The 26,985-nt window shown below is 40.3% G+C and overlaps 1 protein-coding gene across 1 annotated transcript in view; it reads left to right on the top strand.

The window, feature by feature from the left end:
- Window positions 1-26,985, top strand: part of LOC126195485 (translation initiation factor IF-2-like) — a 72,177-nt gene that overhangs the window by 2,316 nt on the left and 42,876 nt on the right. The window contains exon 2 of the mRNA XM_049934113.1: window positions 20,210-20,528. Within this exon, the coding sequence (XP_049790070.1) occupies window positions 20,210-20,528 (319 nt within the window). The remainder of the gene's footprint in view (window positions 1-20,209; window positions 20,529-26,985) is intronic.

Below are 26,985 nucleotides of genomic sequence, written 5' to 3'. Positions count from 1 at the left end.
TCCAGAATTTACCTTGATCGCAATTTATTATTCGTTACGATGCATTCTGCAGTGGTTAGTACATTGGACTCCATTCGGGACGACGGTGGATCAAACTCACATCCGGCCATCCTGACTTCGGTTTTCCGTGATTTCCCTAAACATCTTCAGGCAAATGCCGGGTTGGTTGGTTTGAAAGGATGCTGCCGACTTCCTTCCCCATCCTTCTCTAATCCGATGGGACTGATCATCTCGCTGTTTGGTCTCCTCTCCCGAATTAACCAACCAATCAACCAACCATACCTGCCGAGAGATGAAAATAATAACTGAAGCGTAGATACAATACATCATTTCAACAAATATACTGGACGTTACAGTATTAAGTATCAAATTCTATTATTGTATTATCCGTGACAGTTGCTGACATGATACGGTGAAGCTGTGCTTGGGTTTTATTTGAATCAGACAATGTCTGTGGGCAAAACGTGTCGTACTGTATAACAAACACTTTGCAATGTAGGCAAATCGTGTGTTTAAGCTCAAAATTTTCCACAGTGAGCCTTTTTTCATTCAGGTTTAGTTCAAATGGTTCAAATGGCTTTGAGCACTATGGGACTCAACAGCTGAGGTCATAAGTCCCCTAGAACTTAGAACTACTTAAACCTAACTACTCTAAGGACATCACACACATCCATGCCCGAGGCAGGATTCGAATCTGCGACCGTAGCAGTCGTGCGGTTCCGGACTGAAGCGCCTAGAACCGCTCGCCAACGAGGCCGGCTCAGGTTTAGTGCATGACGTGTGCCTACGAAGGCCAAAAACACTTTTGCTGTTTACTGGCCATTGACAGCCATTGAGTTGAACAATTTTTTCGAAACTATTCACAGCGGAAGGACGCGGTTAAAGATCGAGAAACAATCGCGCACGAATACTCCGCAACAAGTAATTCATAAAGCATTTACATCTTTTGTGTCGAAGAAGTAGAATTAACAGCAGAGTGATATATATTAATACAGGGAACGGACCACTCCTAAAAACGCAATCACTTACAGTACGCAACACAATGTGCACACTACATTTGCAGACATGCTGCTCAGTAATTGTATACAGACTGACCTCCATTGACAAAATTGTGGAGGTTCGACCAAGATTTGACAAGGTGTTCATTTATGGCCAGCTGCAACGTAAAACAGCATAATCTGTCTGGTTTACTGGTCGGAATACGGGCAGACGATTCATAACAACAATTACACTCATGCGCTTAAATCACGGTTAATAGCCAGTCCGCCTGTTTCGAATAGGATTCGAGGAATCGCCAATATGTGCTTTTTGTAATGAAGAAGTTAACCTGAATCATTTACTAGCCTCGTGTACCAAATACAAGACACGACAAAAATCCTTTATCAGCGCATTTTTCAACGCAAAGGTTCCTCAAAAAATTCAAATGGCTCTGAGTACTATGGGACTCAACTGCTGTGGTCATAAGTCCCCTAGAACTTAGAACTACTTAAACCTAACTAACCTAAGGACATCACACACATCCATGCCCGAGGCAGGATTCGAACCTGCGACCGTAGCAGTCGCACGGTTCCGGACTGCGCGCCTAGAACCGCGAGACCACCGCGGCCGGCAAAAGGTTCCTCCTATGGCATAAACAACAGCAGTGTTGTTGTCAACCCAAAAGAGTGCACCAGTATTAAATGCGATGTTTAGTCAGTTAAATATGTGTGATATAACTATTTAGAGACTCTGTGTACATGATGTGTGAATTTTTGCATGGTGCTACATTTCTTTTTTTTTGTTATTATGATATAATCGCTTCCAGTATTTTCTAGTGCTCTAATGTATCGATCATTTACTCATACCATATTTGTATGGAGTGTAGCCATGTATGGAAGTGAAACATGGACGATAAATAGTTTAGACAAGAAGAGAATAGAAGCTTTCGAAATGTGGTGCTACATAAGAATGCTGAATATTAGATGGGTAGATCACATAACTAATGAGGAGGTATTGAACAGAATTGGGGAGAAGAGGAGTTTGTGGCACAACTTGACTAGAAGAAGGGATCAGTTGGTAGGACATGTTCTGAGGCATCAAGGGATCACCAATTTAATACTGGAGGGCAGCGTGGAGGGTAAAAATCGTAGAGGGAGACCAAGAGATGAATACACTAAGCAGATTCAGAACGATGTAGGCTGCAGTAGGTACTGGGAGATAAAGAAGCTTGCACAGGATAGAGTAGCATGAAGAGCTGCATAAAACCAGTCTCAGGACTGAAGACCAGAACAACAACAACAACATAGTAGAATAATCATTAAGGAATATATTTTGTGAATGTGATGGATAGCCGTATGCCAATAAAGAAAACCAAAATTTTGGAGGCTGATTAGAGATACTTTGAGTATTTCGGTATAAGAGATCAGTGTTCCTCTTTGTCTCGTTACGGAATAAGTTCATTTCGTTTGACTTCTTAACCCTCATTTACCTTTGTTACTGAATTAAACTGAAAATAAGCGGACAACAACGTAAATGACAACGGTATGCTCTTGCCTCTTCTACATCTACATGTAAATGGATACTCTGCAAATCACATGTAATTGCCTGGCAGAGGTTTCATCGAACCACCTACACACTTCTCTATTATTCCAAGCTCGTATAGCATGCAGAGGAAACAAACGACGGTATTTTTCCGTGCGAGCTCTGATTTCCCTTATTGTATTGTGGTGATTGTTTCTCCCTATGTAACTCGGCCTCAAAAAAATATTTTCGCATTCGGAGGAGAAAGTTGCTGACCGAAATTTCGTGAGAAGATTTCGCCGCAACGAGAAACGCCTCTGTTTTAATGATGTCCACCCAAAATCCTGTATCATTTCAGTGACATTTTCTCCCCTATTTCGCGATAATACAAAATATGCTGCTCTACTCTGAACTTTTCTCATGTACTCCGTCAATCCTATCTGCTAAGGAGCTCACACGAAGCAGCAGTATTCTAAAAGACGACGGACAAGCGTAGTGTAGGCAGTCTCTTTAGTAGGTGTGTTACATTTTCTAAGTATTATGCCAATAAAATGCAGTTTTTGGTTAGCCTCCCCAACATTTTGTAAGTGTTCCTTCCAATTTAAGTTGTTCGCAATTTAATTCCTAGGTATTTAGTTGAATTTACGGCTTTTAGAGTTGCCTGATTTATCGTGTAACCGAAGTTTAACGGATTCCTTCTAGCACTCATGTGGATGAGTTATTTAGGATCAATTGCCAATTTCCGCACCATACATATATTTTTTCTAAACCGTTTTGGAATTTGTTTTGATCCTGTGATTACTTTATTATATAAACGACGGAATCACCTGCAAATAACCTAAGACGAATTCTCATACTGTCTCCCAAATCGTTTATATAGATAAGCAGCAGCAAAGGGCCTATAACACTACCTTGAGAACCCCAGAAATCAATTCTGTTTAACTCGATGACTTTCCATCAGTTACTACGGACTGTGATCTCTCTGACAGGAAATCACGAATCCAGCCACATAACTGAGATAATATGCCATATTCTAGCAGTTTCACTACAAGCCGCTTGTGTGGTACAGTGTCAGAAGCTTTCCGGAAATGCAGAAATACGGAATCAATTTGAAATCCCTTGTCAACAGCACTCAACACTTTGTGTGAATAAAGAGTTAGTTGTGTTTCACAAGATCGATGTTTTCTAAATCCTTGTTGACTGTGTGTCAACAGACCATTTTCTTCGAGGTAATTCATAATGTTCGAACACAATATATGTTCCAAAATTCTGCATATCGACGTTAATGATATGGCCCTGTAATTTAGTGGATTACTCCTGCTGTCTTACTTGAATAGTGGTGCGACCTGTGCAACTTTCCACTATTTGGGTACGGATCTTTCGTCGAGCGAACGGTTACATATGATTGTTCAGAAACAAACTTCTTCCATTCAAACACGGTTATTTGCCGTTGGCAATAGTAAACTCCACTTTGCTCTTTGACTTCAAGCGTGCGATTAGTACTGCCCGGTTCTGTCTCGGGTTTGTATTTCCGGCAGTGTTGACTGTACGTTAACAGTGATACACTACAGTACGAATACGTTTACTGGCGAAGACTTGGGCGACATACGGCTCGTGTTATGGGCTTCAACTAATGCAAAAACGCTACTCTGCGCCGTTCTTGCAGTTGCATGAATCGTATCGCAATACTTTTGCATACGGACATAGGTGCTTAGTGACTCCATATTACAAGGATTTCTATTGTGTTTGTGTATTTAGTGTCTCCGTATTACAAGGCTTTCTATTGCGGTGTGGTATTTTCGCAGAAACCATAGTAATTGGGAGAAATTATCGAATGAATCATCATTACTAGGATTGTTCCGAAAGTAATGCCACCTATTTTTATTCTCGGAAACTACAGGAAATATATAAATCACAACAGAACCGCTAAATAGAGCAATATTTCAGCTACAGACTGTCATTTATTCACATAATCACTACCATTCGTTATGCACTTTTGCCAGTGATGTAACAGAGCCTGCATGCTGCTCTTGTAAGAATCGTAACCAACTGAGGCTAACCACTTCCTCACAGCTTTGGCAACAGCATCCGCCTATTGAAAATATTCGCCATGTAGTCCATCTTTCAGAGACCGAAAGACACAGAAATCTGAAGGCGCTAAATCGGGACTGTATGGTGGATGTGGTAAGACAGTCCAGCCGGATTTTGCAATGAGTTGCGTGGTCGAAAAACTGGAATGGGGCCTGGCATTATCATCTTGCAGGTGAAAGTTGGTCTTCTTCTCTGGCCTTACCCTGGAAATTCGGGATTTCAGCTTAGTATCGTCTTGTCACGTACTGAATTGACAGTTTCTCCAGGCTCCAGGACATCTAAAAGAACCACGCCGTGGCTATCCCAGAATACTGAGCACGTCACTTTACCTGAAGACGGCTATGTCTTTGACGGAGAATTCGCATGTCGCCCTTCGATTGAGTGTCTTTTGGATTCCGGCTCGTAGTGGTGACACCACGTCTAATCTCCGATGACGATGCTATTCAGAAAACTGTCACCTTCAGCCTCATTTAGGCCCAGAACGTACCGACAAATTTCCATTCGACGAGTTTTTTGTTCTTCTGTAAGCATCCGCGGGACCCCCGTCGCACAGACTTTGCGATAACCAAGATGTTCCAACATTATTTGCAAGGCATTACAGCCGCCTTTGCTCACAATTCTCGGGTCGTTTTCCACCAGTCAGCACGGATGAGTTGATCGAGATGCTCTACATTGCGAGGGATAACAGCTGAGCAGGGTCGACCGAGCCGTGGCATGTCATGCACATCCTTTTTACGACCTTGATAATGCCGTACCCATCGCCTCACATTGCTCACGTCTGTTATATCGTCCCATTACACCTTTAGCAAGTGTCGATGGATTTCAAGCGGCGCAATTTCTTCAACAGTGAGGAATTCGGTCAGCCGTCGCTGTTGTATAACTGCGTCCACATCAGACATTATTTTGGAACACTCCTCTCCTGGCGCCAGCTATCGTTTGAACAACGGAACCACCTGAAAATGAAAGAGGAAGGTTCAAGTATTAGCGCTTACCAACGACACCTAGAGCGGACATCACGAGTCACCGCAACAAAATAGGAGCCTTTACTGTCGGAACGACCCTCGTACATTTTTACTCTGCTGCGATCCGCTGGGGACCATGGGTTCCTGATACCAAAATACCGTTAAATGGGTCTGAATAAGTTTCTAAACTTTGTCGACGGAGTGCTGGTTGACAATCTATAGAAGACACTTTGTAACCCATAATCATTCTTTCGGTTCGATATACATAAGAAAGGTCAAGCGAAACTGATAATGTTCACTATGGAAGCCACAGAGGCGCAAGCGACCTGCGAAAGGGACCATGCGTTAACTGCAGCAACCTCATTCTCACTATACGTTAGCAGTGTAGAATTATAAACACCTGTTGTAACGTTAAACGAAAGAACTAGTTAAACGACTGTTCTCTTACGTCTGTGGACTCAATTTGCAATTTTCCAGCAGTAGACAATCGTATTTAATGGTAAACCTGTACCGTTTCGTAATCTAGGAATAGTTCAGAAAACGATACATTAGTGTAACTATTATTCATTCTGGGGCACCATTAAATCGGCTTAATGAAGGCGATTTAAGTTTATTTGTAAAGGATTTTTCTATCATCTCTCACGTTCTTTTTGTTCTCATTACATTTCGTACACTTTATAATTTTCCATTTTCTTCTTAGATATTAATTCTCTTCTTAATTCTTCTATTCTTAATGTAAGTAGTGTCGTTATCAAGGACAGAAGTTACTTCTAACATGTTATAGTCAAGCTTCCATAGAGTTTATTAAGGGTCATAAAAGAAGCAATGAATGATATGGGCCACGAATTAAGTATTCACTTGGTGATTTACACAATGGTTCTCTAAACTATCATAATGAGAAAAAAACTGACCACTCAGCTTTTAGCTTTGTTACTGACACTAGATTACACTCATAATTGGCGTCAGAAATGAGTTAGCGGGAATTCCATGTCACCTACTGCATTATGAAAGTAAACTCTCTTTCTCATTAGTAAATTAGTGGCCGCGCGGGATTAGCCGAGCGGTCTCGGGCGCTGCAGTCATGGACTGTGCTGCTGGTCCCGGCGGAGGTTCGAGTCCTCCCTCGGGCATGGGTGTGTGTGTTTGTCCTTAGGATAATTTAGGTTAAGTAGTGTGTAAGCTTAGGGACTGATGACCTTAGCAGTTAAGTACCCTAAGATTTTACACACATTACGTTAGTAAATTAACAATCTGTAGGTTTTTTTTATCGTCAAAACCGCTATGAACGAACGAGCTACCTTTACCTGAAGGGAAAATTTGACCATCGATAAGCCATTTTATTTCAATATGGTTCATCTAATAGGTGTGAACTGACTTTCCGTTCTGTACCAAACTTGAACAACTTTTGCAGAAAGTACAATGATTATAAATATCCACAAAGAAAACTTATAAAGTTAAAAGTAATTTCTGTAAAAAGATTGAATCTGAAGTTTCTAGCAATTGGACTTCTGGCCCTATGAAACAGAACATGAGTGAAGCTGCGCTTCTGCTACGAGTAACTTGTGTGCAGTAGATCAGAGATTAGATTAGATTAGTACTTGTTCCATAGATCATGAATACGACATTTCGTAATGATGTGGAACGTGTCAGGTTAATAAAAGGTGTCAATGCAAGATATTACATTACACAAAATATTACATGACACTTAATTATTTGTGGGGGTTGGGGAAATTACCCACTTACTATATCCAAAAATGTATCTAATGAGTAGAAGGAGTTGCCATTAAGAAATTCTTTTAATTTCCTTTTAAATGCTATATGGCTATCTGTCAGACTTTTGATGCTGTTAGGTAAGTGACCAAAGACCTTTGTGACAGCATAATCTACCCCCCTCTGAGCCAAAGTTAAATTTAACCTTCAGTAATTGTTTGTACTGTGCTGCTAAATACAGAGTCCGCTAGAAAAATGTATACAGTCTTTGTCAGGTTCTGTCGAGATATAGATACTGTCGTTCGATTTGAGTTTAGTATTGTCTTTGGCTCAAAAACTGTTAATGCTTTCACGTCGGTATTGAGACAACAAGATGGCTGGAGCACGCTTGACATTCGAGCAACGAAAATGTATTGTGAAGTGGGTTTTCAAGTTACATAATGCCGTTGAAGTGCAACGTCAGTGGAGGCAGGAGTTTTAAATAGAACCGCCAACCCGCCTAACGATTAAATGAATCATTGACAGGCTCGAATTGCACGGAACGATTTGTGATGTTCACAAAGGAAGATCAGGAAGACAGCGTACAGTTACAAGTCCTGCTTCGTCGGCTCTCGTGTTGGAAACGATTGTTAATTCTCCACAGAAGTCTGCTACGCAATGTGCACGTGAAATGGAGGTTAGCAGTACAAGTGTACGAAGAATTCTGAAAGCTGCCATGTGGAAAGTTCAGATTCCACAGTTACTGGACGCAATTAATGATGACGGTCCTGATCACTGAATGCAGTTTTGCGAATGGGATCAGCAAATGGGAACTGATGACGAACAAGTTGTGAAGAAGGTACTGTGGAGTGACGAGGCACACTTTACATTTAATGGAACCGTGAATTGGCATAACAGTGTGTACTGGGCACCGGCTAATCCGCATGTTTATGTGGATAAAGCGGTCAATCTACCAAGGGTTTATGTGTGGTGTGGACTATCATCTAGGGGCTTAGTAGGAACCTTATTCTTTGATGCTTCTGTCAGTGAAGAAGTGTACCTGGATATGTTACGCACATCAGTTTTGCCGGGTATACGTGCGCTTTATAGAGCTGATGAAGAGGTCTTCTACCAACAGAACCGGACGCCACCACACTATCACTTAGCCATAGTAGCTTTCCTGGATGACAATTTTCCGGGGAATTGGACTGGACGAAGAGGTGTTATTGAATCCCCTCCACGGACGCCAGATCTAATTCCTATGGACTTTTACTTGTGGGGAACTGTGAAAGATAACGTCTATCGACGTAAGCCAAGCACGTGGAGGAACTTCGCCAGGAGATTATTGCAACATATGTAGCGATCTCCACTGTAACTGACGCAGTTACGGTGACCGCTCGTCGTTCTTTTATGTGTATAGCCACCAACGGTGAACATTTTGAACATTTGAAGTAAACATTTTCTAAACTGAAGGTTGTACAACATGTGTGATCAATTATTAAACGTAAAATAAACACATTAATAATACTTTCGTTCCTTAAAGTGTGTATACTTTTTTCTGGCCGACTCTGTACATCGATACAGAATTTAAAGCGATTTATGGTTCACACATTCACGAAGTTTTATTGTTTTTAACGAATCTGAAGGTTCTCCCTCTCTCTTCAAATCTGTCAACTGAAAATTAAAAGTTATCGCGAAATAACTCTTAAGATTGGCTCAATGCAGTTTCTGCCTACACAGGCAATAACTAGGAGTTCTGAAATACTTTCATTTTCTCAGAAATAACATTCTGCGATTTTTTTTTTTGATAATAACAATGCGCGTACATTCTAAATTGGTACACTTCACTATCGCCTCTAAAATAGTCCCTCGCGTTGTTAGGAGTGGCAGTTACAGTACAGTTTACAGGACCAGGTGGATTTTCGTGTTGTGTACTCCAGTTCCGTTTTTACTCCATTGAATTAAATGACGAGCGAAACAGAATTCAGCATTTCTGCAGTTTGTCTCATCTGAACCTTTACTGCTGTCTTTACTTGGAATGGTCGAAGACATGGATTCATTTGTCTGCGGGCTGTAACAGTCTGAGCAGCCGTCATCATCCTGTTAAGAGAGGGGTTAACCTTCAAGTAATTCATAAACGGTTAATTCAAATTTTTGATCTCCTCTTTTTTACTATAGATGATATTTGCTTCTATCAAATGGTTCAAATGGCTCTGAGTACTATGGGACTTAACTTCTGAGGTCATCAGTCCCCTAGAACTTAGAACTACTTAAACCTAACTAACCTAAGGACATCACACACATCCATGCCCGAGGCAGGATTCGAACCTGCGACCGTAGCGGTCGCTCGGCTCCAGACTGTAGCGCCCAGAACCGCACGGCCACGCCGGCCGGCAGAAAATATGGATTTCATGCTATAAGTAAAGGATAAAATTATCTTTCATAATTTTTCTGTTGTTGAAACTAAAGTCATGCTCACTTGAAACACTTTTGAAGTAAAGGGACACACTTACTTCCAAAAGAATACTAGGTTGTAGCTTTCCGAGTATTTCTGACTTTCTGACAATGTGTCAGCTGTTGTTAAGTAATCTTACCAACATAAAATACCACTCGGAGCAAAGAAAAACAGATTTAGCTTCTTAGCTGATGGGTCTAGAAGATCGTTGTTATGCATTAGAGCTTTAGAATTACAAAATTAAAGGAGACATATGATTAGCTTGACATACACCAAATAATGTTTTTCCTGAAGAAAGTAATTCGTATTTGCAAAGACTACGCAAAACACAAAAAATAAATAATTTTTAAGATACTTCATTGATAAAATGGAAGGGGTCCTGGTCGAAAAGAGCCTTGTTATGTATGCATCCAAGTATTAAGACACACTTGCAGTAACTTACCGTTTGTCAACGTCCTTCAAGACGTAAAATGTGAAGTCCCTTGAGTCCCTGATTGAAGCCCCAGCTTTTATAGAGCTACGATTCTAATACAAATTCTAGTGAAAGTTAAGAAACATTATTCACAGAAATTTCAACTGTATTCGTAGAAATAAAAGTTGTTTTGATGCATCGATTCCAAGTTGGATTACTGAAACTTTCATTTGGGTTTTTGTTTTGTTTCATGCAGTCACATTCTCAGACGATCTGGATGCGCTAGCACCTAAATGTTTGCTTTTTATGTTTATTACAACTTCAGGTAATTTGTCCTCACATCAGTAGGTATTATCAGCACATTCAGCTTCCCTTAACTTGCACTGTAAGACATCACGCAGATGATGTATACGCCTTTCGTCAATCGCTCATTTGAAAAAATAAGACCACACGGCTTTCGGATTTGTTTTGATGCTTTTGCTATTGACGTAGAAGCAAACTGTATTATAGTTGTAAAGAGTAATTTTTAAATGTAGTTATGTATGTATGTGTGTATTTTTTTTTAATTAGAGTGCTGGTGCCTTATGCTAAATTAAGAGTTAGTGAAAAATTGAGAATGTTGTTCATTAATGACTGATTTTGCCTGAAACTTAAAGAAAGCAATATATTTAGTTTTGGAATGTAAACAGTGTAATGCCGATCATAAATCCACCATACTGTCATGAAGGTTTAAGTGTACACGTTTGTAAATTTATACAGAAAAGCTTCTTACACAGTATCTGTACTTCGTTCTGAGTCACGCATACAATTGGTTTCATCTGGCAAGAAGTAAAGACATCGTACTATGCGGTAATTAATCCCTATGGTGCACAAAAGTACAGTGCGTACAAAACGAAATGATCATTCACATTCACCTGTACTATCGAAATTATGCACGTTAACATGTCTTCATAATAATTTTATGACCCCCATCGACAATTAAGTAGTTTTTGTTGTTGTCGTCCATAAATACAATATCAGCTAAATGATATTACTTAACCACCACTGAAGCTTCCTTTAGCTCTGTAGGTGTATCGTTATATTGGTAAAGAAATGTTTGATTTCTTGTTTGCTGGGTGCTTGTAGCTTGTACATATGGCGTTCAACACATGTCCTTTATCAAGTCTGAGTTGTTAACTAACCGCAAAAGAACTTAATATATAAAGAACAAAAAGTATTATGGAAGCTAGTTTCTTCTTCATATGTTTTTACATTCCATGAACGAATATAAACTAACTAAGAGTATGTGTAAATAAATATTTGTAATTACTTGATCTGCTGCATTTAATTCGCTTTGATTACAACAAGAATGACCGTGGGACTGATTATTATTATATGTGCGAAATTAATATACGCATGACAGAAGATAAATTACGAAGATTGTTAATATAAACTCCACAGAGGTAGACAGTCTTCACATGGGTATAAGTTCGAATTAAAATGGTGGGAGGTGAGAAGCGACACAACGCACATCCAGTATTTTATATGGGAGGAGGAACTTTAATTTTTTGCCCGAAATGTTGACTGAAAAAAGCAAGACGATCTACAGAAAGCCTTCAACGGTTGGATGCGTATTGTGCTAACACAGGTGCTGGTTTTCAAGCAAAAAATTTTACGGCTGTAATTTTAGTACAAGTAAATTGTGTCAGACGCAGATGTTTTCGGGTTACCTTGTTCTTGAATAACAAGAGAAATCGTTCTGCCTGATTATGGGGATCAAGAACACATGTCAATGCGCTGTTGTTGCCAAAAGGCAATAACGAAGTCACAAGACTCGGTGACGGAAAATTATAGGTCGTCACCCTGATAGTGAACTTCTGCAGTATTCGCCAATAGTTTGGAGTATTTTGTGACATGAAGCGAACACACGCCGACAACACTTGCTACAGCGGATACTGCATGAATTTCAATAAGAACAAAAACTTTGTATCTTTCGCAATTGTAAACAGTATGCAGAAGATTTTTGTGAAGATTTAAACGAAACAGTGAAATACGACAGAAGACATAGTTATGAACGACAATTCAGAAACTTGCAAAAACGAAAGACATAATGCAGTACAACCCGGCGCTCCTAAGAGGCACATTTACAGGTTGACAGTTATTGAACTTTATGAAATTAAATCGTCATAACTTCTGTACGTTTTGCTTAGGACGTCCAAACTGCACGGTTGGCCGCGGGGCATGATGGGAATTAGAATGGTTTGGTTTAGCGACGGAGAGCACTTTCATTTGTATGGGTTCGTCAATAAGCTGAACTGGTGCATTTGGGGGAATGAGAATCCGAATTTAGCGATCGAGAAGTCTTTTCATACTCAGTAGTTGCCCGCATCTCGTGGTCGTGCGGTAGCGTTCTCGCTTCCCACGCCCGGGTTCCCGGGTTCGGTTCCCGGCGGGGTCAGGGATTTTCTCTGCCTCGTGATGGCTGGGTGTTGTGTGCTGTCCTTAGGTTAGTTAGGTTTAAGTAGTTCTAAGTTCTAGGGGACTTATGACCACAGCAGTTGAGTCCCATAGTGCTCAGAGCCATTTGAACCATTTGAACCTCAGTAGTTGACTGTATGGTGTGCAGTGTCCAGTCACGGAATAATCGGTGCGGTATTCCTTGACGGCACGGTCACTACCGACTGGTACGTGAAGATTCTGGAAGATAATTTCATCCTCATTATCCAAAGTGACCCTGAATTCGACAAGACGTGGTTCATGCAAGACGGAACTCGACCCCATCGAAGCAGCAGAGTGCTTGATATCCTGGAGGAGCACTTTGAGGATTGCATTCTAGCTCTGGGTACCCAAAGGTCACTGGCATGGGCCTCGATTGGCCGCCATATTCTCCGTATCTGAACTCGTGCGACTCCTTTTTGTGTGACTATACTACAGACAAGAAGTACAATAATAACCCCAAAACCATTGTAAGTTGAAAACAGCATTCAGGAGGTTATCGGCAGCATCGATATTCCGACACTTCAGTGGGTCATGCAGAATTTCGCTATTCGTCTGCGCCACATCATCGCCAATGATGGCAGGTGTATCGAACATGTCATAACCTAAATCTGGATATCTGAAGTGACGTTTACATGTTGAATAAAGTGTCTGTACGCCGTAGTTTGCAACTAATTGGCGTTTTTTTCATATAGTTCAATAATTGCCACCGTGTACATTACTTCAAATACGCAAAGGCCCTTGATAATGTGATCAAACAGCTAAAAGGTATTACGTATCATACTGATAGTCATTTACAAATCATAGTGACGTAAAGCGCTGTATTCTGATTACGAGATACTGAAGCTTTTGGTGCATTTGATAAAATAATCTATCACTTCCATATATTTATTAAGTAAAGTACAGTGGTATGGATTGTTTTAATAAATGTCATGTTATGAATTATTTAAAAAAGTGAACTAAACACTTCAGTTTCTCCAAACTGGAAAACCGTGAGTTACAACGCTATGACTTTTAACTCTACCAATATGTTTTATTACGGTCTCTCAATTCCGCCTAGTATTTTGCAGTTGATTAATGGACTCAGACAGTCCCAAACAGAGGGTCAGCTTTCTCTCAGTTATAATGGACAACAAGGCAAATTTTGTGTCGTACGCGAATAATTTTTATGTCCATAGCTGCTGAATTAAGACGTCCAGCTTTTTGAAATGTAATTGTAAGCTTTCGTCTGTGACATTGGAAACATCCTCTGGATGTCAACGACGTGACGTGTGAGGAACTTGATCAATACTATGAAGATACTATCGCTGCAAACCACTGATCCGCCGCTAGGTGGAGAGATTACACGAACCTCCAGCTGTACCAAATGCAAGCAAACACGTAACTCTGGTGCCCACTTCCTTCGCGTTTGCAACCTGTCGACCTGTGCTCTGCTGACGTAGCGATCAGACAACTTTCTGATGAAGCTGTTCAGACCTGGACCGTCGAAAAAGTGGATATAGTTTACTTTTATTGTGAACGTCGCTAAACTGTTAGGGCAGCGGTGCGGCTCTCTACTGAAAGACACCATGATCGTGCAAAGCCCTCACGATCTGTCTGGGAAACATAAAAAAAAATCAAGAAACTGGAAGTGTGAAGAATAAAATACGCTAACGTAAACGAAGTTCAACTATTCAGAGAAATGCAACAAACATTTTAGCCTGGTGATTGTGGGGTGGCTTGAATGTGGGAGTGGGATCCACAAAAGGCGTGTTCTGCGAATGCTACATCCCAACGAGCCATCAACATCTGCGTGGCAATGACCAGAGATCGGAACTTTGGCAGAATGCCGTTTTAAACGCGTTAAAAATCTATCTTCAATGTGAATGTGAATATGTACGATTTACATCTTTGTGCTTCAAAACCGCAGATTTATGTTGTCTTTTTGTGTGTGTGTGAAAATCTTATGGGACTTAACTGCTGAGGTCATCAGTCCCTAAGCTTACACACTACTTAACCTAAATTATCCTAAGGACGAACACACACACCCATGCCCAAGGGAGGACTCGAACCTCCGTCGGGACCAGCCGCACAGTCCATGACAGCAGCGCCTCAGACCTCACGGGCTAATCCCACGCGGCTATGTTGTCTTTTTCGTCCGTTTTTACGTCAATGCCTAATTGGGGAAATAAGTGTCTTTTGTGACATTTTTGATTATTATTTTTCCGTGTATTATTAAAAACAGTAATGAGTGACAGAATAAAAAGAGATAACAGTAGGTAAGGTCTATAATTACCGGTCGAGTTATTCTGGCTTCCAATCGATTCATACCTTCTTCAAAAGAACAATGTGTACCAGGGCTAAAACGCAGTTCCGTTATTGTTCTAAATTCCTTTTCCTTTCAGTTTCATTGCGACAGTCTTGTGTCAAGTAGCTAATATCACGCCGATATTCAGTGTTTCTCCAGACAATAAATTGCGAAATTACATTAATTCTTTCGAATACGACCTGTTTTTTTTACTGACGGGGAAACACTTCTGTGCGCCGGCCTCTGTGGCCGAGCGGTTCTAGGCGCTTCAGTCCGGAACTGCGCTGCTGCTACGTTCGCAGGTTCGAATCCTGCCTCTGGCGTGGATGTGTGTGATGTCTTTACGTTAGTTGGCTTTAAACAGATCTAAGTCTAGGGGACTAATGACCTCAGATGTTTAGTCCCATAGTGCTTAGCGCCATTGTTTGAAACACTTCTGTGCAAACTAGGAGAGCAGACAGTGAGCTACGAAAAGAAATATTTCATCTCTCAACATATCGGTACAACAACAAAGGTTACTGGGAGAAGGTTTCTTTGCTTTCAACAACAATTGCAACAAAGAGCTGAAAATCGCAGTTTGCATTCGACTTATGTAAAGCTTGTTGGAAAACCTTTGCGGAAACTACAGAATCCTACATTAATACAGTTATTCGAGAAGTATACGGACGAATCTATTCTAGTAAGTCAAGTTTGCGAAAATGTTAAGTGAATGCTACGACAAAGTAATGAAAATCGCTGAAAATGAAGTAAAAAATGAAGAAAAAGAAATCAGGACTTCAATCGGGACTCGTCTAATCCCACGCGTAGTTTTATCGCCAGTATCATTCTTCAAGCGTTACATTCTACAGAAGGTGGCCAGTAAAATGATTACTGCTTACAGGAGGAAAAGTATCATACATTTATTTAAGAATTTATTACAGCTAACGTTGCTTGAAGAAATTCAATACGACAATGTATTACTTCTCATCTCTCCCGCTGTACCATACGTGAAAAAGGATGAGACAACTTTAAAAGTGCTACTTTCAAATCTGTTTCGCATGACACTCGTAGCACATGGCTTCCACATTGTGTCAGAGGAGATATGAAGCCCGTTTCTTGATGTCGACAAATTGATTTCCAGTATTAAGATGATATTTGTGAAAGTTCCATGAAGGGTTCAAACATCTATCCCTTAGCTCGTGAGGTGACTTTTCTGTAACGCATACTACGAGGTGTGGTCTCGGAGACCCCTGTGTTTAAACCGAGTTTTAAGGCACAAGTAATTTGGAATTTTTAAGTTATATAGCATTTATTTTTAGTTATTTAACTGTTGATCTTATTGCACTAAATAAAGCCTGCAGTATTTTACTTTTTGTCTCACAAAATCACACACTTTTGCGCGTTCTTTTCTACATTGAACACATAAACGAACTGTTAGAAGTCTGAATTTTACATTCTGAAAAATTGCAGTATCTCTATAACAGCTAAATTTTCACATAAACGAACATGTCACATCAAAATTACCCTCGATCGGTACAAAAAGAAAGTCTGCAAAACTGACATTCAATGCTGGCATACAGATTCTCCTTTATCGCTACACAAATCACATTCGATTTTAACTAAATTTTAAGTGTTTTATTGGAGGAACAGAAAGGTCTCCTCCACAACTGTCCTTCCTCCGAATGATCCTCCATTAGAAGAACTGTGACCACTGGCAATTTTAAAATCGTCGTCTTTTATTTCTTGATCTATGTCACTGACATCTCCCTCCATCCAACGACTAACAGTTTCATCAAAGTTTGAATCGTAAAAACTGACGAGTTCCTGAGAACACTTTTTGTACTATACTGAAGAAAACAGGCACGTAGTTCACAAGGCGTGGTCAAGAAGACCTCAAGACGTGTCAATAATACGTGTCAACGACAATCGAAGAAGGCGATAATGCAATCGACAGCAAAGTATTGTAGAGTTTGCGCAGAGTAGAGGGAGTATCATTGTGCAAGAATCAACCTTGCGCGTTCTGTAGGACCACACCTCGTGGGCTAAGTACCAGATTTACCTCTGTCCTCTCGACCTATTACAACCAGATTGGGGACGTTGATTTCTGCAGCACTTTTTTATGCAAGAAATTTTGCAATTATAACTAAGGTGGTGATCGTTCTGGAGGTTAAAGCATCTGCTGTGGCAGCAGCAAGGAAACCTCTCGAATCTTCGGAATTGAGAAGCGACTTATCTTTTATTGCGGCCGAGTTCGGTTTCCTGCCACATGTGATCTGCCAGTTTCAAAAGACGGGGCAGCCTTTGACGACGTCAGCGAAAATTCTGTATGATGGAGTTCCAGGACTGCAGACAGTGCCAGCGAAGTGGTGTACATGAGTTAGGGAAAAATGCAAAATGGTGTTTTTGGAAAATCCTGATCTTGACAAACGGAACACTCCAAAAATTTTACAAGGCGACGATTCAACTGCAATAGAAATGGAGCAAATATAAAACAGAGAACTGTCGTAGGGTCCATTCCTGGTGCAGTAAAACTGCCAAGTTCTTGAGTCTTTGAAATGTTTCTAAATTTTTCAAGATCAGACTTTTTCGAAAACACCATTTTTCAGGTCCTCCTGTGTAGATGTCAAGGGGCCATTTTATCAGATGAAATATGTTTTATCTGACAGAAAACTCAGGTAGGCGTCAGAAAATTTAAGCGGTTGGCTATCACGGGCAACGAACAAAACGGCAAGGTATTGTAATGTATAGACTTTCAAGAAAAATTCTTATTTTTATTTGAGGTACAATTAGCAGTTTGTTTAACATTTTAAAGTTTATACATAATAAATGTACTAGTGCCGGTTTGTAGACACATGGTTCACGACATGTGGAGGTTTGGCCATGAGTCGTGTTCGGATAGCCTAATGGTAAGGAGACCGCTTCGAGTATTGGTTCAAAATGGATCAAATGGCTCTGAGCACTATGGGACTTAACATCTGAGGTCATCAGTCCCCTAGACTTACTTTTTACTATAGATGATATTTGCTTCTATCAAATGGTTCAAATGGCTCTGAGTACTATGGGACTTAACTTCTGAGGTCATCAGTCCCCTAGAACTTAGAACTACTTAAACCTAACTAACCTAAGGAAATCACACACATCCATGCCCGAGGCAGGATTCGAACTTGCGACCGTAGCAGTCGCTCGGTTCCGGACTAAAGCGCCTAGAACCGCTCGGCCACCGAGGCCAGCGATTATTGGTCAGCCACAAATTTTCATTGTCGTCATTCCATTATACAGCAAATGGTTGTCCGTATTCCCAGCTTTGAATACATTTCACGTATGATTTTAAATATTAGGAAACTATTTCCTCGAAGTATTTATCTAGATTTCGTCTTATAAGAAATTGAAACTAAGACGACAAACAGTGTAGATAAGAAGAGAATAGATACTTCTGAACTGGGTGCTACAAAAAGTGATGAAGACTATACAGGTAGGCCACATACTAATGAAGAGGTACTTCATCGAATTGGGGAGACCAGGCTGAACCGGATATAGGGTACTGACACGAAAAACTTGCACAAGGTAAATTTCGGACTGGAGACCGCAACATTTTAATCCATCATTTATTAAATCAAGCTACAGTCTTTCTTGTCTATCGCTGCAGCCTTACTTTCACCTCTTAAATATTTAGAAAATCGTTTAAACAGCATTTTCCATCATACTTCGTAAATCTGATCTGCGAATGGCTGACTGAAAAGGAATTCTTGTGGTTTCCAGAGCTCTGGATGTAGAGGATGTGAGGTGTGAAATATTTTACTGTGCAGAACAAAGATTATTCTCCAGAATGAGATTTTCACTCTGCAACGGAGTGTGCGCTGATATGAAACTTCCTGGCAGATTAAAACTGTGTGCCCGCCTTTCGCGGGCAAGTGCTCTACCATCTGAGATACCCAAGCACGACTCACGCCCGGTCCTCACAGCTTTACTTCTGCCAGTATCTTACTACTTTTCCTCCACTCATCTGTGTTTGTTTTAATTTATTTGCAATCGGTGTAGAAACAACCATGGCTTTATCTTTACGCACTTTATCACTGTTATCGATGTGATATATCACCGCATATACGTACCCCAACGGCCAATAGCATGATAGTTGTAAGATTTGTAAGTAGGCTGTTTAGGTTTTTATGTTCGCAATGCCGCGTAGCGCTCTGTATGAAAATTACTGACTGCTGTGTGCAGTCTGTGGCTGGTTTGCATTGTTGGAATATTTGCTATTATAGTGTTGGGCACATGGATGCGCACAGCGCGTAGCGTTGCGCGGTTGGAGGTGAGCCGCCAGCAGTGGTGGTTGTGGGGAGAGAGATGGCAGAGTTTTGAGAGCGGACGATCTGGACGTGTGTCCGTCAGAAAAAGGAAATTTGTACTTTTGAACACTATTAAGGTAAATACATTGTTTGTTCTCTATCAAAATCTTTCATTTTCTAACTACGCCTATCAGTAGTTAGTGCCTTCAGTGGTTAGAATCTATTATTTAGCTGGCAGTATTGGCGCTCGCTGTAATTCAGTAGTTCGAGTAACGAAGATTTTTGTGAGGTAAGTGATTCATGAAAGGTACAGGTTATTGTTAGTCAGGGCCATTCTTTTGTAGAGATTATTGAAATTCAGATTGCGTTGCGCTAATAAATATTGTGGGTCAGTTTAGTGATGATCAGAATAAGTAAAGAGAGAAATGTCTGAGTACGTTCAGTTTTGCTCAGCTGTTTGAAAATCAAATAACGTAAGAGGTTTACCAGCACTGTCATTTATAATTTTTTTCGAAGGGGATGTTTCAGATTCTCCTTATAGTTACTAAAATATAGGATATAGGGGTACATTAAAAAGGGTTACATGCCGTGGTACATCGCATAGATAACATTGCTCTATTGCATCAAGATGAAGCTCTAGTTTCTTCCAAATCGACTGCAGATAAACTAAAGCACTGAAGACAATCATATGGGAGAAAACTGATAAAAGAATGCCTTTGTTCTCCAATCAAATGGAAATGGCCTTCACGGTTAGGCACAAGCAAGGGAGGGAGTTAGAGACCTCAAGTGTCCTCAGCCAGTGGCGTACAGCTTTCACTCCCCTCCGGTACATAAGTTGCTCATGAAAAAGGCTACTGTCTCGTGGGAGACAAAACTTTTCCTCGGCGCTGCGGCTCATTGTACATGCGTATTAGATTTCTTAACCCTCCGAGGAAAGGCAGGAAGAGAGTTTATTTTTTAAGAAACTCCGTTAGCGTCGGCAGAGCAGCTCGGCGGATGGAGCAGAGCGAGGAGGGGGTGGAGAAAGTGAGGGGGGAGGAGGAGGATGAGGTGGGCAAGGTGGTCTCTTTTGAGACCGCAAGGAGAAGGACCAGGGGGTGGAGAGCGAGGAGGTGGAGGCGGGGGCGGCTGGCGGTAACTCGATTTGGTCACCTCGCGCCGGCGGCGCTGCCTTTCGGGGGCTGATTGCGGGCTCGGGGGCGGCGGGACCGCCACGCCGCCTCCGCCACCGCCCCCAATTAGCGACGAGCCCAGGCTCGCCGCTTCTCGTATCGCCGCCGCCTAATCCGGTTACCGCCCCGGCCCCTGCCTCTCTGCGGGTAGGCAGCCCGCGCTGCGCCTTGCCCGTCTCTTCGGAGACACCGCCAACTCCCGCCTACGCCGTGCCTCCACGGTAACCGAGCTTGACCTCTTACAGAAATCCACTCACAAGCCGAACCAATCAAAACAGTCACTCACAAGACGAACCGTTTTCTTCTCACTCTCCACAATTCCGATCTCTAGCACGTTTTTTCTCCTTTCGTTTCATCCGACTTTGGAGTACGCTAGATTAATCACTTTTTGTGTTCTGTTCCTTTCTTTTAGCACAGTACTGTTGCATTCTTTCTGATCTAACATACCTTTCTTCTTCAGAGATTTGTATCGTTTGTTTGGTATTTTGATTTTGACTTGAAAACTTTCGTGCCTATGTTTTTTATTTAATTAAATTTATTTGTTGCAGTTTTATCTGTGAGTTTATTTTCTGTGATTTGGATGTCCTTTAAATCCTCCTCCTTATCCTTAAATCAATTTAGTTTTTGTAGTTTTGTTTAGGAAGTAGTCAAAAACTTTTTTTGTTAGTCTAATTGGTTTCATTCTGAGGACGAGTCCATAAAAATGGATTCTTCTTTTACTCCTTGTGTCTGAGAGTTTTTCAGTTATTTGGTAAAGAATCTCATTTCTGACGTGGATTAGTTTATTATTATGGAATTTGCAGCCTTGGATTTTTCTTAATATCTTCCTTTCTTTGATCTCCACCCTTTCAGTTGGCAAGGACAATATTTCATCTACGTGTAGGGCTTTCGGTTTCATTGCCGTGTAGTTGCGTTTTACTTTTACAGTCCATGAGAGGGACTTTTTGTTACATGTGTTTTTGGCGAGCTGGAAGTCAGTTCAACTTTCTTTCTTCTGTATTCAATTTTATGTCTTCTAGATGTCAATACCTTTATTTCCAAGAAATTCCAGCCAATCCATTCTCCAAGATATTTGAGTTCTTTTACGATTTCTATTTCGTGTGTTCTCACTTTAAAATGTTTCTCTGTGTTTTTTGTGTTTGCCAGTATTTAGTCTTTGTGAAGAAGATTTTTTCAGTTTCAGAGTCAGGTTTTTGGCTTCTTTTCAGGTCTCGGCTAGTACGTTATTTCACCTGCAAAAGCTGGGACATTGATTTTGATGCCTTTATAGTTTGTTCCTCTTTGTATTCCGCTAGGAGTCTTCGTGTTCTACTTTTTGACTACTTTTCCTAGAGCGCAGTTAAACGGCACTAGCGACAGTCCGTTTTGTAGTTTGTCTCTCCTTATGGACTGTTGAGAGATCTAGGATACGGGACCCCTCATGCAAATCCAGAAGAAAAATTTTAAAGAAGGTAATTGTACTCCAAGAATGAGTACAAAGGAATTACATTTTCTTGGAAAGTCATAAGTATTCTGACAGGTTTTACAGAGCCCACCATGACTTCCTACACTGTGCTAACCTCTTCATCTCAGAATAGAACTTGCAGCAAACGTGACGAAGCATCGTTATGTGTTGTTTAAAAATTTTCAGTAAGATTAGCTGCATATAGAAACTAAAATGAAACCACTTGCGTTAACCGGGTTCCAGGCCCAGTCTAGCATAAATTGTCATCCGCCGCCACTGATTCATTTCAATGTCTAAGTGCGGCTAATGTCACAGAAAACCTTTAAATAACTTTTGTATTGCTGCTGGATCACATAACGTGTCTGTCTTTTCGGACAAGTCCGAAAGTACAGATACCACGTATATACGTAATTATTTGTTGAATATATTACAATCTCTGTCTTCCTCTCCACAGTTTTTACCCTCTATAACTGCCTTTAGTGCTATGGAGGCTATTCCTTAATGTCTTAACACATGTCCCATCATTCTGTTCCTTCTTGTCAGTGTGTCCCAGATAATTCTTTCCTTATCGATTCCACAGCGGAAATTTTCATTTCTTGTCAATCCAACTAATTTCGAACAGCTTGCTATAATACCAAATGTCTTCCAGTTTTCCCACGATGCGTGGTTCACTTCCATACAGTGCTGTACTCAAAATGTTTGTAATCTTCGTTATTTTCTGAAACTAAAGCTCATGTTTGATAGTGGTAGACCTACTTCAGCAGAGAATGCCCTCTTTGCATGTGCTAGTCTGCCTCTCGGATAGCCCCTACATCGTCCACAATTCGTTATTTTGTACATCACTTGTCTACTTCGAGGTCACCAGTTTTAATATTATCGCTAATCACATTTCTGCTGCTCTTCATTCCTTTCGTCTCTTTTCATTTTTTTTTTTTTACTCTTTACTCTCATGCCACATTCTGCGTTCATTAGACCTCATTCCATTCAACTATTTTAGTAGTTCTTTCTCACTTTCATTCATTTTCGTCATTACTTGTTCGATTTACAGATTGAGCAGTAGGAGAGAAAGTGTGCGTACACCCTTTTTCTCGGAGCATTACGTCTTTGGTGTTCCTTTTTTATTAATCACTCTTAGGTTCTTGTGGATATAGTTTATTACCTGTTTTTGCATGTAGCCTATACTTATTTTCACAGAATTTTTAACATCTCGCACCATTTTACATAGTCGAACGGTTTTTTCTTGGTCGGCAAATCCTATGAACGTGTCTTGATTTTTCGTAAGTCTTGCCTCCATTATCAAGTGCAACGTCAGGATTGCCTCCCTGTCACCTTCGTTTTCATTAAGTCAAAATGACTGCCATCTAATAGAATCTTTCTCCTTCATTCTTCTGTAAATTATTTTTTTGTCAGCAACTAGGATGCATGAACCGTTCTGCATAGATCACGCATTTATCTGCCCTTACAAATATTTATTTGTTGTTGTAGTATTATTTACATTAGTTGACGTGTGACACATAAGCTCCAAAGTTGCGACGTCGACACGACAGGTACTGCAGCAGCAGTTAGCAATTACTTTTTTTTTTCTTTTTGGAACGGGTGAAATTTTCCCTCCCAGGAAACTGTTTCAAAATTTTACGTCATATCCCGAAAACTACTAGACTCACTAAAACACTTTTGTTTCGTGGCTTACCAAAATGCACCATATGGCAATGGATCGGAACTTTGTTGAGTGTAGGATTGCGTTTGCTATGTGTAAGTTTCAGAAAACGTCGTTCTTTTGCTTTTTTGCCAAAATTAAACTCACAAAAAGTATGAATATTGGAGTCGCTAATCCTAAAAAAAAATTAAAATTAATTTGTGGTGTGGATGCCTATAGTGTCTCAAAGCACATCAGAAATCTATTCTTTGTCTGAATTAGGATGCAAATAGCAATTTTATTTGAAATAAATGAAATTTTCGTATCCGGAAAAGATTCCAAATTGCGAACTGGCAAACACAAAGCTTTGCGGAGCGGAAGTGGCATCAGAGTGGGAACCGATAGCGTCAGTATTGGTCCACTTGATGTGTTGAAAGCTAGTGAGCTGTAGTGTTCTCGCCAACAGTACACGTCGAAACTACTTTAAATCGACTGCAGATGAGACTGGACCATATTAAATTACGTCATTGTTTTGACTTTCCATTCATTTCTCACAATATCTTCTTGGATTCTCTTTCTGTCTTCAGTCGAGTTCTTTAAAGTTTTGCACTCCAAAAGCACTTAACTTCTTTCAGTTTTTTCGTTCTTTACGAATTCCTGCCTAAAATTTCCGAGGAATTTACCCTGGTTCTGCTTAGATCTGGTTTAAACTTTTTGAATTCTGTGTATGATTTTCATTCGTTACGTGTGTATTAAGATTTTGTGGATAAGTTGTTGGTGGGAGTTTACAGATGCCCGTAAAATATTCTTTTTAGAATGTATGTGGCGAGGTTCGATATGTTTTTCAGATTTTTACTGCTATTTTAGTCTGTCTCCGTCTTCTGTTCTGACTATGCCGAGAATCTTTCTCATAATTTGGGGTCACTTTTCTAGAAAATTTTCCTTTTAGCCTTTTAGGTGGACTGTGAGACTGGTACAGAGGTCTTCTGGTTTGATGTCTGTGTTCTAGTACTTGATTGTTGAATTTGAAGATTTTTTTTATTTTTGTAGATATTGGAAGTTGTTTCTCTTCAGTTCCTTTCCGCGAATTGTCTGATTTTTTACTCCCCCTCTCCCCCTCCCCACTTCAGTAAGTTCAAAGGTCTTGTCTAGGTTGAGAATTGATGTTGCCTTCCGCTGAAGCCTTGTCTCGACTTCTTATGTATATGTGGGGGCAGATTATAAAGCATGTGGAACCATTAGTTAGCTCTATTCTCCTTTTCTTTTTTATTTTTCCAAAACTTCAGCATCCTTCCACTGTGCACCTGTCATCGTTCCAGTAGGCATGCGTTTTTAGTCTCAGAGCTTTCTGTTGGTTTTGGATGTGAACATATGAGTCGAGTCGACAGTTTGGCAGTATACATAATGTGTTTAATTGTCAGTGGGTCAATAGAGGCTTCCTTTCTATCTTTATGCATGTCGGATAGCCATCGTAGTCATCAGCCTTCCGTTCCTGCTAGATTTCCATAGAATTTCAGACGTCTTTTCCATGCAATGAAACTAAATCGGCAGAGATCACTACAGTTATTCTCTTTTGCATACAGACAGCGTTTTGGATCTTGTGTCCAAATATTTATCGCAAAATCTATCGTGCCGTTTTCTGGATGACATTGACACCCATGGCTAATGAAGATATCTCAACTAGGTGGAGTGCTATCTGGTACAGTCTACTTACATCGTACGACCACTGCTCAGAATGTGGTATATATGCAGAGTTTAAATTAATAGACGGTTAACTGAATCAATGTCATTCTTTCTCTCTACATCACATTTTATAGCGTTATTATTTTAGCTTCTTTAATTCTTAAATTTTTAAAGTCGTATAGAGGAGATTAAATGACTACATATTTGTTTATTTTAATGGGCAGTTTTAGCTTTTTGCCATTTTCAAGTGATCGCTGAAATACAGAAACGCACGACACAACAAACGTCTAACAGAACAGAACGTGTGTATGCCATTACGAAAACAATTTCGATAACGTTATATGTGTAATGGCTACATAACGAAATCACTACCGGTACATACTATAAGTTAAAGTTCTACGTCGCGTTTTTGTCTCTGTATGTGAAGACAAATCTGAGGAACGACTGTAATAGATAGACTGATCCTCTTTCTTATGTAATTCATTAATATTTAGTGCAAATTAACTGACCTATGATGATGTTTGTCGTTTAAGTTGAGTCTGCTGAGGACTTTTTGGCGTGCGCTGCTTATACCGTTGAAGTTATACGAAACTACAATTTGGAGTTTATATTGAGGTACCTAACGCTGTTCCCTGAATTTCAGTTATAGCTTTACATTTTGCCTCTTAAATAGACTTACCGGTTAGCCAGACAAGACGCCTGGCCGTAGACACCTAATGCTACCTGTGCGAAGCTGAGGTGGGTCCCTCATAATAATATTGTTGTACGACATAATTATCTCATTACTTTTGTGTAGTATGTTGAGTATATGTTGGAGGTTATTGGTATAAACAGTTCAGTCGTTTGGCGAATATATAAACAACGGTACCACGATATTTCTAGACAATTCTTAACTGACTTGTTGAAAAACGGTTATCTCCTCAGGAAAGTTAAATATTTGAAGAAAATACCAGTTATTATTATTCTAGAAATAACGTAGTTTTTCCTTAAACACGAATAGTTTTCACAGTGAATCTCATTGTTACTTAAGCAACAAGTCTGAACACAATGAAACTGACATCTTGGGTTGTCGGGTGTTCTGCCGGATATCCGGCAGAACACCCGACAGCCCAAGATGTCATTAGATCGCCGGGAAAGCCTGAAGAGTTACAATGAAACTGATTGTAGACCCACAGTTCAATAAGGGATGACGTGACGTATTGCAACCAAGCAGGAAGATATTTTTACAAATAAAATTGCAGTACTTATTTTAAACTTACATAAAATGAGTTGATAAATGGGCACCTGTATTTCTGCAGATAACTCTACTAACAATGAATATAGCGTGCTCCTTAACGAATAATATTCGAAAAGGACAGAAAGAAGGTGAGCATAAGTTTTTTATTGCACATCTAGATTTCAGCTTACAGCGCCACTAACATTACCAAGTAACATCAACGGAATCACTACAACACATATTTCGGTATAACTTAGACATGTACAGAAATTAGTTGGACTAATGTTTGCATGTGTCTAGGTTATATTGAAATATGTGTTGTAATTACGTTGAGTCTACAAGATTACCTAAGACGCACTGTATTACGACCGATGCTGACCATCTTTCTATACAGGATTACATCACACTCGTGGAGCACAGTCATTCCCATGGAATGGAACATGATGTCTATTCGAACATATATCCAAGTAGGTAACTTGCGTGGACAAGATCGCTGCGTAGCAGTGTGATCAGTCCTGTTCATTATACGAGGTTGCGTCATGATACAAATTATCCCTGAGATTTGACAACCACTCCATCTGAACTCTAAATAGAACCCAACATTTTTTAAGCTACTTCCGGTCGACAAAAGTTCTCTCTTCCTTTGCTGCTGTGAAAACAAATTTTCTCGCACGTGTAAACTGTTGTATTCTATGTTTT

This window comes from Schistocerca nitens, chromosome 7 (assembly GCF_023898315.1).
Source record: "Schistocerca nitens isolate TAMUIC-IGC-003100 chromosome 7, iqSchNite1.1, whole genome shotgun sequence".
NCBI lineage: Eukaryota > Metazoa > Arthropoda > Insecta > Orthoptera > Acrididae > Schistocerca > Schistocerca nitens.
The sequence above is the reverse complement of the archived record's forward strand: the minus strand, read 5'-3'. Positions and strand labels throughout refer to the sequence as shown.